The 14,403-nt window shown below is 35.5% G+C and overlaps 2 protein-coding genes across 3 annotated transcripts; both read right to left on the bottom strand.

Annotated features, from left to right (window-relative positions):
* Positions 1–1,284: 1,284 nt before the first annotated feature.
* On the bottom strand, positions 1,285–3,546 carry LOC124847098 (large ribosomal subunit protein uL5). The gene is made up of 5 exons (XM_047324492.2): positions 3,411–3,546; positions 3,163–3,270; positions 3,030–3,072; positions 2,268–2,463; positions 1,285–1,733 (listed from the first exon to the last, which is right to left on the bottom strand). The coding sequence occupies exons 1-5, from the start codon at positions 3,411–3,413 to the stop codon at positions 1,538–1,540; spliced, it is 546 nt and encodes a 181-aa protein (XP_047180448.2). The 5' UTR covers positions 3,414–3,546; the 3' UTR covers positions 1,285–1,537.
* A 2,515-nt stretch (positions 3,547–6,061) lies between these two features.
* Positions 6,062–7,490, bottom strand: LOC124847097 (uncharacterized). 2 transcript variants are annotated; one of them, XM_088092591.1, is made up of 3 exons: positions 7,283–7,490; positions 7,081–7,163; positions 6,062–6,678 (listed from the first exon to the last, which is right to left on the bottom strand). In XM_088092591.1, the coding sequence occupies exons 1-3, from the start codon at positions 7,415–7,417 to the stop codon at positions 6,144–6,146; spliced, it is 753 nt and encodes a 250-aa protein (XP_087948717.1). In that variant the 5' UTR covers positions 7,418–7,490; the 3' UTR covers positions 6,062–6,143. The 2 variants fall into 2 exon arrangements, with proteins under 2 accessions (XP_087948717.1, XP_047180446.1); XM_047324490.2 differs by having other exon boundaries at positions 7,081–7,160; positions 7,283–7,489.
* Positions 7,491–14,403: the final 6,913 nt, after the last annotated feature.

Below are 14,403 nucleotides of genomic sequence, written 5' to 3'. Positions count from 1 at the left end.
CAGGACTTTGCAGACAAGAGTTTCCTTAGCTTCAGCAATTTCACAGAGTTCTCAAAAGAGTTCAGAGTACTAGAGCACAAGGGAAGAGTTATTTTTGAGATAAAGAGTGAGCCATTTTATAGACTCAGCCTAATACCCTTCCATTCTTCGAAAACGGGCCATCTAACGCATTTAATCGATTAACATAAATATTAATCGATTAATAATGAGTACAACGGCTAGTTTTTCAAATCTGAAACCCCCAACGGCTAGTTTTTCAAATCTGAAACCCCCAACGGCTAGTGTTAATTGATTATTCTCAGGAATAATCAATTAGCTAAATAAATCAAATATAAATTACAAGAATCAACCCTAATAGATATTTGAGCACTATTACATCAACTTTGATTATTATAAAAGCTTTATAAAATACAGAGATCTTCAATTTGTCTTTATGGATCTTGACTTGTGCAAATCTGTTCATCATCAAAACTTCATCTTTGATTTTTGCTAACAGTAGGCACTACCCGTGCCTGACCCGTTGCCATCCCTGTGCGCATGTCTTGAGTGAATATGAGATTAGTGTATATATCCAAATAATTAAGTTTGTAAGAGTTTTGGTTATATATTTCATATTACTTTGACTATTTGAGATGAATGACTTTGTTATGAAATATGTACCTTGTTATATTCATGTTTGTTTTCTTTTTTCTAATCAGTTTACCCTTTCTGATGTCTTCTTGCGTTTGTTGCTCTGTTTTTTCAATCATCACCATTATTAGGTGTTGTCTGAATATATACTTTATTTTATTTCGGTGGTTTGAACTATTATTTGGGGTGTGACAAATTTATTATATAAATTAAATGGAGTTCTCCGGCTACCAAACATACAAAATTATTTTGGACAACTAATTTTATTAGTATATAAGAAAATGTGAACACACCAACTGGGTTTTAAACTAGTCTAAACGTATGGTAACAAAATAAGTTATCATTTTCTCAAAAAGAAAAATAGTCCCTTTTATATCAGTTACAAAGCCTTTCAAACTACCTATCCCAGAATCACTCACTACTTACAATCTTCTTTGTAATTCATGTTTTAAATCATTCTTCAGAACAGCAAGTTCATAAATACGAAATAATTTCGAATAAAAATACTTTCAACAAAAACAATTTCTGGAAAACATGAAGTATTGGGAATGCAACAACATAGTTCTGTCACTTAGTACAAAATTTTTCCAGCGTCTATCAGTTATTGAATGCTGAGGTCGTGATTTCATTTAAATGGTTTCACTTGTCCGGAAATGCTGGAGAAAGACATCGCTTCATTTGCATACAAAATACAGAAACTAAATTGTTACAAAGCATAATTGCATAACGAGGGTTTCACAACTTCGCAATTAAAGTGTCATCTAACAATGCTAATACATGTGCTTCATCGCAAAATCTTAAATGAAAACATGGATTCAAAACCTGGCAAAAAATTAAGATCCTATCATAGAAAGATAGAACTATAGTTGACAAAACTGATAACACACACTCCTAAAGTGAACCCAAACTAAACAATTGCCTGAGACTTGTTAAGGATCACTCCCTCATATTTCACCTGGAACCACTTCATAGCATCGTCCTTTGTGACTCGGTGCTGAATTCCAACACGGGACTTGCACCTTCGGCGACGGCCAACACGGTAGCCAGGACGCTCCAAAACAACAAAGAAATCCATTCCATAAATACCGGTTGAAGGATCATACCTGAATCAGAATCAAATGTCAAGAACCAATAATTAGTGTGTAGATCGAAATATTCACAATCACCAAAGAAATTGAAAACACAATCTGACATATAAGGGGAAATGAACCAAAGTTAGTAGACAAAATCGCAAGTGAAGGAATCAGAAAATGAATAGTATGACAATGTCATTTTAAGACAGATCACAAACTGCAAAACCAGTTTATTAATTTCAGATAACATCTAAAATCTAATTAACAAACAACCAAGCTAATGTGAGTCCTGCTACCTCAAACATCAAGCAACACAATATCTTTAACCCAAGGACCTAATCAACAAAAACATAATTATAGAACACCCATATCTTTTAAGCAAGTTAACATTTGTTTGAAGTCATGTATGATATCGAAAATTGAGTATTCATATCACAACACAAAAACCAGATCATCAACTTCCCATCCCTTCAGCCCTAAAAACTCACACCTTAAAGTAAGTTAGCGTTGTTTCATTGTCAAGTTGAAACAGCATGAAAATCCAATACTCGTTTTTCAACTTACTTGATTCCCAAATCAATATGCTCTTGAATGCCAAAGCCAAAGCAGCCAGTATCGCTGAAGTTCCTTCTGAGAAGTTCATACTCCTTCACCTTCAAACCACTTTCCAAAAGTTGCATTGCCTTGTCACCTCTAACAGTGACATAACAAGCAATCTTCTCGTTTCTTCTAATCCCAAAGGAACGAACAGTGTACCTTGCTGTCAAAACCAACATGAGGAAAAAATTTCTCAGCAATCAAAACTGAGAGAAACACACATATCCTACATACAATAACCACTAATATTATACACTAGAAGTAAGGCAAAATTACAATTTAAAAAACTTCACAAGTTTGGTCTGTTGTGTTTGAAAAAAATAAATATTTAAATGAGCCTGTTTGGATACAAAACTAGAAGAGCTTCAGAACTTCTCTACAAGGATCTCAATAGAACTTCTCTACATTCCAAATAGGAGAGATCTCAAACAAACTTCTTCCAGCCATATACTCATGGATATCAGAATCCTCATCTTGAGTTGGTTCACAGACTTCTGAAGAATATCTGACATTTTAATGTTTTCATAAGAATGGGCTTCCGTAAATTGAAATTTTTTTGGGCATCCTTCAAAACCACTTCCCCAGTATTCTATGCTTTGAAAAACGATAAAAATCCAAAAATGATTAAATAAACTCAAAACCAGAGACTTCCACTGAACACAAATTTGAGATCTATGCCTAATAACAGTATTACCAAACGACCCATTAAAAAACTAATGGAGAACTAACCTTTGGAGAACACTGGGGTTTGTCCACTCAGTTGTTCCAACACCTGCAAGACCCAAAATAAAGAAATTCCACATCAAAAACCGATTTTTTTTTCCTTAAGAAAAAAGTGGAAGCAATGTGGAAAGAAGTGAACCTTTGCAGCTCTGGTGAGGCGATCTCCACTCTCGCCAACAGAAATATTGAGGACGAGCTTCTGTACCTTTATCTCCCTCATAGGGTTCGAGAGTTTCTTCTCTGAAGCCTGAAGTTCCGTTCATTCCAATTCAAAAGGTAAAAAAAAAAGGTAAATAACACTCGAATTTTAGATAAATAACATTCAAATCTGAGAAACAGTGAATTTGATTTTGAAAGAAGAGAAATGAAAACCTAAAAAGGGTTTACCATTGTTGGAGGCTACTAGGGTGCACCGTTGCGGCGGCAGATGGAAGGGAAGAATTAATAATAACAAAACCGTCCAAACAGAAGGACTTGTGTGAGGTGTGAATATAAAAGGAGAATCAGAAAACGACGACGTTACTCAGTCCATATGCAAAGTGTTAATTTGGGTCAGACGGACCCATTTTGGACTCAATTAAAAGGCCCAACCAATTTTTCGATTCAAATTACAAATCGCCCATGCTATTCACACTCATTTTTTATTCTTTGCATCTTCTAATTTTTCATAATTTTTTTAGAAAATGTCTTCTACACAAAAACTTTGATTTATGCACCTTAATAACTTTTTAGTTGTATAAATAATTTTTTATATAAAATATACATTAATGTATTTTATTTTATCAATTAAACTTTTACTTGCTTTAAATAACTGATATATATATATATATATATATATATATATATATATATATATATATATATATATATATATATATATATATATATATATATATAAATAAGTTGATATTTTAACTAAATTGGATATTTTATGTTTGTTTCACAGCGTGAGCTCTTGCTTCCGTTGTGTTATCATACATTTATGTCTACGAAATGAATAGAAGGTAACATCAGTTTGCATTTACTCACTACTCAAAAACACCTTAGAAATCTTAATCCGTGGGTTATTTATTTTATAAAATCAATTTAAATAGATACACTTAATTAAAAATGTAGTTTAAATTTAATTTTTATTAGTCTTAAATATATTAAATTTATAAAATAAATCAATAATAACAATAATAAACTAATATATATTTTGATTTTTCAAATAATAAAATATTTTAATAAAAACCTTGAACTTAAATTTTAATAAATAAACCTTAAAAGAAACATGACAAAATAAGTTTAAGAACGATAATTCTTAAAGAAAAAGAACGAGAGAAACAATCTGAACTTTTTTATTGCTCTTGTTTTGTTCTACAAAATTACTTTTACGTTTACAACAAAAGTTATTGTTAATAATAGCTTAAAGTTGTAAAAGTTCACCGTAATAAAAACCTAAAAAATTTTATTCATCAAGATTTTTCATAAAAATAAATAAACAAATGTGGGTTAATAACCTTACAAGAAAATATTATATTATTAACGAAATTTTATCGGTAAAGAAAATATGTTAGTAAAAAAACTTTATCTATGAAAAACAATTCATCAATAAAATTGAACTTACACCAAGAAAAATTATTAGTGGATTTTAATTATTGACAAATATTTTGTTGGTAAAAACTATTGGTTTTATGTAATTTTTATTACACTAATAGATATTTCTGTTAATAAAATGAGAAGAGGAGAAGAAAGAAAAAAGAAGAAGAAAGAGATGGTGACAATAACAACGACAAAGGTGGTAATGACGACAATGTTGAAAACACCAACGACGACAATGATAAAGGAGGAGGGGGAGAAGTCAAAGGTGGTGGACCTAATAATAGCAACATGGAGGAGGAGGAGGAAGAAGAAAAAGAAGAAGAAGAAGAAGAAAGGAAAAGGAGGAGGATGAGCGAAAAGACAAAATCGTGATATTTATTGACAAATTTAACTGATGAAAAACATTCAACAATATTGACGACCATAAATTCGCTCTTAATTACTAATAGATGAGAAAATTTATCAATAAAATTTATCGACAAGCATTTTATTGTTAGTCGTCATAAATAGTGGGAATATGATAAGTGTACAATTGTTTTGCTATAATCTTTTATTGCATAAAGAAAACACCAATTTCCATATGTTTGGTATGATTGTGAAATATTGAATTATGAACAATATATTGTGAATTCAATTATGACTTGGCTCAAGTGACTTTTACCATGAGACAACCGATGCACCTTGCAATAATCTCTCCCTCCTTTTGTCCTTCTAAGAATCAAACTCTTCAATTGTGAATTGACCCATGTGGTCTATGCAATAGGATAATTGATGCCCTAGCAACAATTTCTCTCTCAAAAATTGCCTCCCTTGATAATTAAACTCTTGACCTTGGCTTTGGTATGCTCTTAAGTAAAAAGAGTTGCGCTTTCACTATCAACTGTAGTATTTGTTAAAATAATAAATGCTCAATCCAACAATTTATATCAAGCTTATGGTTCATCTTGGTGTATGGGTGGAGAATTTAGGTTGTGGATTCCTTCTATAAAAAGTCTTTTGGTATGTGTTTCAAACAAGCGGATGGTACATGTAAAATTCAGGATCGAAAAGGAAAATACCAAAGTTGAAGAGACCTAATCTTGAAGAAGAGACTATTAAGAATTCAAGTGTTATTTTGAATCCTACGTTGTAGAGATAACAATGTTGAGCAACATATAAAGAAAACCCTTAAATCTAAGTCTTAAAATTTTGGTCAAGACATAGTGTCAAATCTCTTATATGATGTTGACTTATGTCTCGTTAATGTTAGAACTTCCTAGAAACAATTCATGTGGTTTCATTGAGTTGTAATTACTTAATCAATAAATTCTTTCAATGTTAATTCGTTCAAATCAACCAAAAGTACTATATACATGGATCAAGTAGTGAAAAACAAATTTGCGTGATTTCGTGTATCTCATCTCTAACTCATAAGTTCTACCTATCAAAATTCATAGTATATATGTTCTGCCAAAGAAGAGAAAACATATCCATATATTATGGAACGGCAAGCCAATTTTCCAACTGTAGCATAAGCTTATATAAGTGTACATTAAGTCATATGCCGAACTGAAAAGCTTCTTCCATGTCCCTAAAAACTGATAAAAGCTCTCCATTAAATAGGTTGCTAGATTCCAAAGTGGTCCAGTTATTGTTGCTGAAGGATGAAGGGTTCCCACATCCCATCTCACAAATCACACGCCTACAAACTGGGCACTGGCCCTTAGTTGTTAGCCACGGCACTATGCAATCCTCATGAAACATGTGCTTGCATGGAGTAAGCATCACCTCTTCACCAGTCTTAAAATCTTCCAAGCAAATAGCACACCTCTTACCATCTTCATCCTTTTCCTTCTTCTCTTTCAAATGTTTTTCTTCAGCATTGTTTCTGTAATATAAGTTCAGCTTCCTAGCATACACTACTTTCTCAAGCTTGCTCAAAACTGTTGATTTGGAAATTTCTACCGCTGGGGCAGCTTGTGTGCTTGTTTGGAATGTATATCTTGAAGGTGGCTGAAGGAAAATATCTCTCAGCCTTCCCATATGCTCATTCTGAATAATTTGTTGTCTTCTAGGTGCTGCTGATGGAAAACTGCAAATTATTCAAATATTAACTAAGTTTTTCTACCACCCCTTGAACCAGAAAAATTGCAAAGTTCATTCAACTAAATAGCATATCGTGGGTGGAGGGGAGGTTGCTTTATGGAATTCAAATCATAGTGCTCATTACCTAAAAATAAGCTCTTGGGATCTTCCTTTTCCATTTTTGTGATTGATTGTTAATTCATTTAGCAGTTGAAAAAATTGTAGAACCCTGATTTTGTGGGAAATATTTCTGACAAGACCTTTTCTCAAGGTTTACATTAACTCTAATACTTCGGTGAAATTTATGGTACATGCATCCATATATGTCAATCATCAAAACACTTTATCATTCATTGAACATATTTGTGAAGTCTAAACACAAGCAAATTAGTTTGTGATTCGGCCTTACTAAGGTATGTGGTGGAATCCTACAGGATGTATGCATGCCCAAACCCGTTGTCGAGGTAATACATCGGAAGTTCTTTCATCCTGCTAATATTATGAACCGAGATTAGGTACAATCTATCAACATAAATTTAATTTGTTTTTTCCTTCTTCAGTCATCAAGTTCTAGAATCCTTGAGATTAAAATAAGAACAGAATAAACTTACGGTGGCTTGAGTAGAGTTAGATCTGTAAAACACAGGCACTTCATTGGATTCATGATGATTGTAAGTGTGGCCATCATAGGATCTAAAACCTCCTTGCCGTTGCAGATGTGTGAAGTTGGGCCTGTGGTGGCTCATGATTTCACCTTCCGCTTCAATGGACCATGCAAAGTACTTTTCTTTATTTCGGGAGCAAATATAGCTTCATGTGTCAACTTGGGAAATTCATATATTCATATGGGTGAAAGCAAGAATATATGCTTGCTGATGATGCTGTCACTTCTACTCTTACTTTTTGAGTTCCTTGGTTTTATATTCTGATTCAAAGCCTGCTTACTCAAAGATAAAGGAAAAGAAATCATGGGGAATCGTATTCTCATGTGTTGATAGATGCTTTATTAATCAATATCACGCTTATTGGAAAGTATCACGAAGACTCAAACGCCTCTAATAAAAGGAATAAAATAAGAGGTTACATCGCTTTGGAATTTTTGGATATTAGACATAAGGAATGTATCAAGATTATGGATTGTATTAAAGTGTAATATATATTTTAAAAGAATATAGAAAAGTTTAAGATAGAAGTATTAGAGTGTAATGAAAATCCTAGAACAATAAAGAAGTCTATAGGAGGAAAAATCCATAACATTTTATATAGGTATAAATTTAGAATATTTATATAGTTTTTATCTAAAATTTTCTAAACTAACATGTAAGTAAGATGGGTCTATAAATATCCATGTGCATTATCATTTTAAGTATGATAACAACATACATGGAATTACAAAATATATACTACTTCCAACTACTACGTATTTTCATATTTTAATATTTCCACATTTCTTCTAAACCATCAACTATTCCTTTCACAATCTTAAAATATTATCAGTGGCACTAGAGCTACATTCGGTCATTTACTGAGTGTATCTAAACTTTTCAACTACTTAAAAAAAAACTATAACTCCATTCTATAGTACTTCTAAAATATTTTCTCAACCCATGACTACTACTAATCAAACATCATCAACTTATTACCTATTTCTACATGAGACAATTATGATTTTTTGAGTGTCAAAATGAAGACATTCTTTCGCTCTCCAAATTTATGAGACATTATAAAAAACATATTCACTATTCCAAAAGACACTTTTACTCTTATTGTAGCTGATGAATCACTATTTTGTACTATTCATTTAGCTTTTCGCACCATATTGTATTAGTGAATTGTGTTTAATTCTTCATTATTATCTCATTTTCACTATTTGGGCTTAATTAGACTAATAATTCTCATTTTAATTAATTTGAGTTATTTGGTCATAATTATTCCAATTATTATTTGCAAGACAATTTTGGAATCATATTTTGGGACAAGAAGAGCTTGGTCACATTAACATTATAGTTTAATTTCGTTCTAAATTCATTTATAATGTAATTGGGTCAAACTTTATGACTTTATATCCATTTTTGGTGAACATTTTGTAAGAAGCCCATATAAAGGGCTTTTTCGTCTTTTTCCCTTTTAAAAATCCCAAATGAGATTTGGGAAAGGTTCTCTCCCCTCATTTTCGTTTTTCTCCTTTAGGTTTTGGAGCTTTGGTTCGTTTTCTAGCCCTCCCCCCTTTGGGGGTTTAGGTTCTCTCTTTCCCTTTCTTTGTAATGAATCATTTACGTTTCCAAGTGTAAATTTAATTTCTTTTCTTGCTTCCATTTACGTTTCCAATTTTTGTTTTCCATGCAATTTTGTTTTGCCCAATTCATATGCGTTTTCGATTCGTTTTGCTGCTGCTGTTACATTTATGAGATTTAATTCCATTTCATTTTTCTATTTTAATCTCGCTTTAATGGTAGCTTAAGTGTGCTTGGTTGGTCATNTTCTAGATATCTACTTATCCTAAAATATATGTTTAATAATACAATATTTATAGCTTAAATAAAAGAATTTCACAAAAATACGCTTTAAAGGTTAGCACACGTGAGACCGCTCGCGTCGTCCTTGTGCTAAACCTTCCCTTCTTCTTTATATAAAATTTACAAAAAATACGTTTTAAAGGTTAACGCACACGTGTGACCGCTCGCGTCGTCCTTGTGCTAAAACCTTTTCTTCTTTTTTAAAATAAATTACAAAAAATATGTTTGAGGGTTAAGCACACGTGTGACGCTCGCGTCCTCCTTGTGTAAAAACCTTTTCTTCTTTCTTAAATATTTTACAAAAATATGTTTTAAAGGTCGAACACTCGTGAGATCATCCGCATCGTCCTAGTGTTCGATACCTTTCTCTCCTATTTACATAATTTAAATAATGGTATGAGTGCTCGTGTGACCGTCCACGTCGGCCTAGTGCTCTTTACCTTCTTTTCTCGAAATATTAAAAAAAAGCATAAAATCTTCAGGAAATTAAAAACATCTTCTTTTTCAAGCAACGAAGAATCTTTTGAACCCAGAACTACGTGATCCTTGATTCTCCCTCAAGAGTGGAGATACGTAGGAGCAAGGCTAGTCCTTGTCAGGTTCACTTCCCAAAAATCCAAAATCATTTCAAACAAATTTTCAAACAATTTCCAACAAACTTCTCAACAGTTTCAAAAAGAATTACGTAACCCTGATTTCTCATTTTGAATGAGAATACGTAGGAGTAAGGTCAATCCTTCTCGGGCCCAAAAAACTAAAAAATATGTTTTGTTTATTTAGCATTTTATTTTAGGCGATAGTGAAACATTTTGAAAACCTTAGGGCAGGCGTTGTAGGGTGCTAACACCTTCCCTACGCGTAACCGATTTCCGAACCCAGAATATGGTTTTCGTGGACCGTGTCTTATTATTTTATGGTTTTTCTGTAGTTTTCCATAATAAACTATGGTGGCGACTCCAAATCTCTTTTTCTAAAACCCATTTTCTTTTTTGGATCGCCGTCCCGTCGCGATTCCGGTTGCGACAACGTAATATGCCAGGTTCGAATTTTAGCACGATGAATAATTCAATACTTTGTGATCTATTAAACGTGTCTTATTTTTTTTTGGTAATATTCATTCATCTTTTTAATTTACTTGATGTGATTCTTCATTTGGGTATGTTCATATTCAAAAGCATGTTAATTTTTCTTTTTGGCCTATAATTGGATTACTTATGACACTAGTGCAGAAAGGGGAAACACACCGATTCTTTTGGGCCATAGACAGCGGTTTCTGAACCGAGGCATATCTAGGCGAGGTAAAAAGTGATAGCCTATTTGCCTCGGCTCTCGGCCGATGCATAAAAAGACACATTTTGACTCGGTTGAAAGTTAACCGAGGCCGTAGGTTCTTTTTTTTATTCATTTTCTTCTTTTGTACACTTGGTTCAAAAACATCATCAATCAGCCGCTCCATCTTCTTCTAGCCGCTCCATCTTCTTTTGTAATTGATCAGGAGCAATCCAGAACAGAGAACATATAACTGATTTCAAAATTACATACACCCAATTCAACATCAGAAGGAGCAATTTTAACATACCCAATTCAATTCAAGATCATAAGGAGCAATCCAGAACAGATAGCTGATTTTAACATACCCAATTCAAAATTAACATACCCAATTAAACAGATAACTGGTTTTAACATACCCAATTCAAGAGCATCCACTCTCCGAGCTCTCTTCGCACTCATGTAAGCCGCACATCTTCTCTGCATCTTCTCTACATCTTCTCTACATACCCAATTCAAGCATCTTCTCTGCACTCTCTCATTCCGATCATCGCCACTACACGCACCTTCAAAGTGTCCAGAACCTTCACATGTGCCACCTCCACAAACCCCTCTCTGCTTCCACACCTGGACAAATTGCTCTTCCGCATGCAACCACCCGACCCGTCTCGAAGAAACCACTCCCTCTTGGACCTCGGTTCGAACCCTGGCAAACAATCGCACCGCCTGAAGGTTGATGCCTCCCCTTCTCGCAGAAACGCCACCGCTGCAGGACGTCCTCGCCGCGACCGCGCCACGACCTCGCCACCACCTCGTCGCGCTTGCCACCAACATTGAGTCTGTCGTGGTGAAGAAAGAGAGAAGAAAGAAGATGGAATTTAAACCCTTTCAGAAACCCTACCGCTGCAGAAACGCCATCGGTCCAGGATCCCCTCGCCGCGACCTCGCCGCCACCATGTCGCCACCTCGCCGCGGCCTCACTACGGTCTCGCTACGACCACGCCACGACCTCACTGCGATCTCGCCGCCACCTTGCTGCGACCTCGCCACCACCTTGTTGAGACCTCACCGCCACCTCACCACCACCTTGTTGAGACCTCACCGCCACCTCGCCATGCCTCGCCACACTCGCCGTACTCGCTGCAGTCGCCGTACTCGCAGCACTCGCCACACTCGTCTGCCGTGGTGAAGAAGCTTTATGCTGCTTTTGGGTTTCGTAGAGGATGCTGCTTCTGGGTTTCGTAGAGGATGCTGCTTCTGGGTTTCGTAGAGGAGAGAAAAGAATGGAGATATACCCAAGTCGAAATTAGGGTAAATTACCCTTTTGATTTCTGAATATGCCTCGGTTGGTGAGAGGACCAAGGTAGTTGGACAATTTCAAAAAATTACAGGAACATTAGGTTTCGGTTTTACTTTTAACCGAGTTAATTTTGCTTTTATGCTTCGGTTCTTTTGTAACCGAGGCGTATAAATTTGTCAAAAATTTCAAAAATGACACCGCCTCTATATATGCCTCGGTTTTCTAAAAAGCGAGACGTATAACCCGTTTTCATATCTCCGATTTGCACTACTATGAATTATTTCACATGAGGAATTTAAAAACAATGAGGAGATAGGAATTCTGCCATGCCAACATAAATTTCATGGAGATTGCATAAAGAGATGATTACATGAAAAAACTGTTTGTCTCGTCTGCAAATCAGAAATATTAGATCATGAGTGAAAATTGGAATAGAAAACACTTATTTTATTATTAACATTGTCGATTTCATTTATTTTAGGGTTTTGGAACAATAATAATCATGTTGTATAGATGTTCATATATATGTTAACTTTAGGAATTTGTAATGTCAATTGTTTTTAATTTTGACACAAATAATTGGATGTAATGCTTTCTTGTATGTAACAACAAAATTTGGTTTACATTCATAAATGTTTGAATGTCCTACTTTCATATCTTCTTACATAGATTGTTGAATGTCTTATTTTCAAGTATGTGATGAAAAAGAATTTTTTTTATATTGTAACATGTTTTTGTCCATTGTCTGTGTCGTGTACATACATAAATGGTGTTAATTTAATGTGACAGTATTTTATAAATTGAACTGTAAAATAAAGTCACTAGTCATTGTTTTATCATTTTAATCAAGAATATATTTCCTTCTATATTAAAAGTTTTAGAAGATCTAATTCTTTTTTTAACAATTGGATCATATAGATTAATTACATATTTTATTTTTAATTTTGTAAAATTTTAATAGTTATGTAGAAATAAATGTAGTTTTTTTTTATTGATTTATGTTCACTAGTACAATGAAGGGAAATGACACCGGTTGATTTCGCTTATACGCATCGGTTATGTAACCGAGGTATATCCAGACGAGGTAAAAAATATAACCTTTATGCCTCGGTTGTGAACCGAGTCAAAAAAATGTGTGCTTATGCCTCGGTTCACTTCACCCGAGGTAGTATGATGAGTGCTTATGCCTCGGTTTAAATCTAACCGAGGCAGTAAAGTGACTTTTTCTTTTTCGTCATCATCAACAGTTATACAAAAGTTACAGCAGAAAATCGAAATTCATGTATGAACATATATACATCTTGAAATCCATCAACCTTTCCACCCAAAGTCTTGTTTTGTCTATGCATTTTCTTGGCAGTTTCATGGCCTTCTCATGGCCTCCAAAATCAAACCATCTCAACCAAGGAACATCATCTCCCACTGTGAACACCCCGAAAAGACGCATGAACTCCTTCACAGCCTTCACACATCTCCCTGCCTTCTCATCATCCACGGTTCCTAAACTAAAATATCGCTTTCCCAAAACCATTTGAAGAACAACGTTGAATATCAAATGAGAAAACAATTGATGGAACCCTGAACTTCTAACTCCACCAAGGCATAGCCACAATCGAAATCAGAGAACCCAGAGAATCAATCAAACAAAAAACACAATCGAAATCAGAGAATCGCAATCCGCCACGAACGCTTTCGTCTCCTGGTCGGCCTCGGCCATGGCGTCAACCGCCGCTGCAACGGCAAGCCTCGTTCCAGACGAAGCCTCCCTCTCGGCAACACGATCTGGAGCGGCTTGGCGACAGCGATCTGGAGCGGTGGAGGCAGGCAGCAACGACGGAGGGCTCGCCGATCTGGAGCGGCTTGACGACGGCGATCTGGAGCGGTGGATCTAGAGAGGCGGAGGCAGCGGCGGCGGACGCAGCAACGACGGAGGGCTCGCCGATCTGGAACGACTTGGCGATGGCGATCTGGAGCTGTGGATCTAGAGCGGCGGAGGCAACAGCGGAGGCAACAGCGGAGGCAACGGCGGAGGCAGCGGCGGAGGCAGCGGCGGAGGACGTACAGCGGCGGAGGAACGAGGGGAGTGAGAGCACGAGGGGAGTGAGAGCACGAGCGGAGTGAGTAGGAAGAAGAGAAGAAGAATGGGAGACCAGACAGAGAGAAGAAGTGAAAATGAAATGTGAGAACCGAGACCACGGACAGAGAGAAGAAGTGAAAATGAAGAGTCAACGTGAGAACCGAGTTAGGTGGCAAGAGTTGTATGCCTCGGTTCGTCTAAAACCGAGTTAGTAGTGCGCATTAGGCATCGGTTGCTGGGCAAACCGAGTTAGTAGCTCTTGTCAGACCCAACAGTTGTCAGCGGAGCAGGTTTGGACATAGTTTTATGCCTCGGTTTTATGTAGAACCGAGTTAGTAGCATGCTTTAGGCACCGGTTATAGGACAACCGAAGCATATATTTAAGCTATTATTACAACTCTGCCACCGCACTATTATACGCTTCGGGTTCGCTTAAACCGAAGCATATACTGCGCTTTCTTATCCCATTTTTTTACTAGTGGTTGTTTAGACATCAAAATAATTATACCAGAAAAAATTATATGAATGTTGTATATTCTATTTTAACAAAATTAATAGAGTACGATTATA

This window comes from Vigna umbellata, chromosome 6 (genome assembly GCF_029865625.1).
Source record: "Vigna umbellata cultivar VRB3 chromosome 6, Vumbellata_1.0, whole genome shotgun sequence".
Lineage (NCBI taxonomy): Eukaryota > Viridiplantae > Streptophyta > Magnoliopsida > Fabales > Fabaceae > Vigna > Vigna umbellata.
The sequence above is the reverse complement of the archived record's forward strand: the minus strand, read 5'-3'. Positions and strand labels throughout refer to the sequence as shown.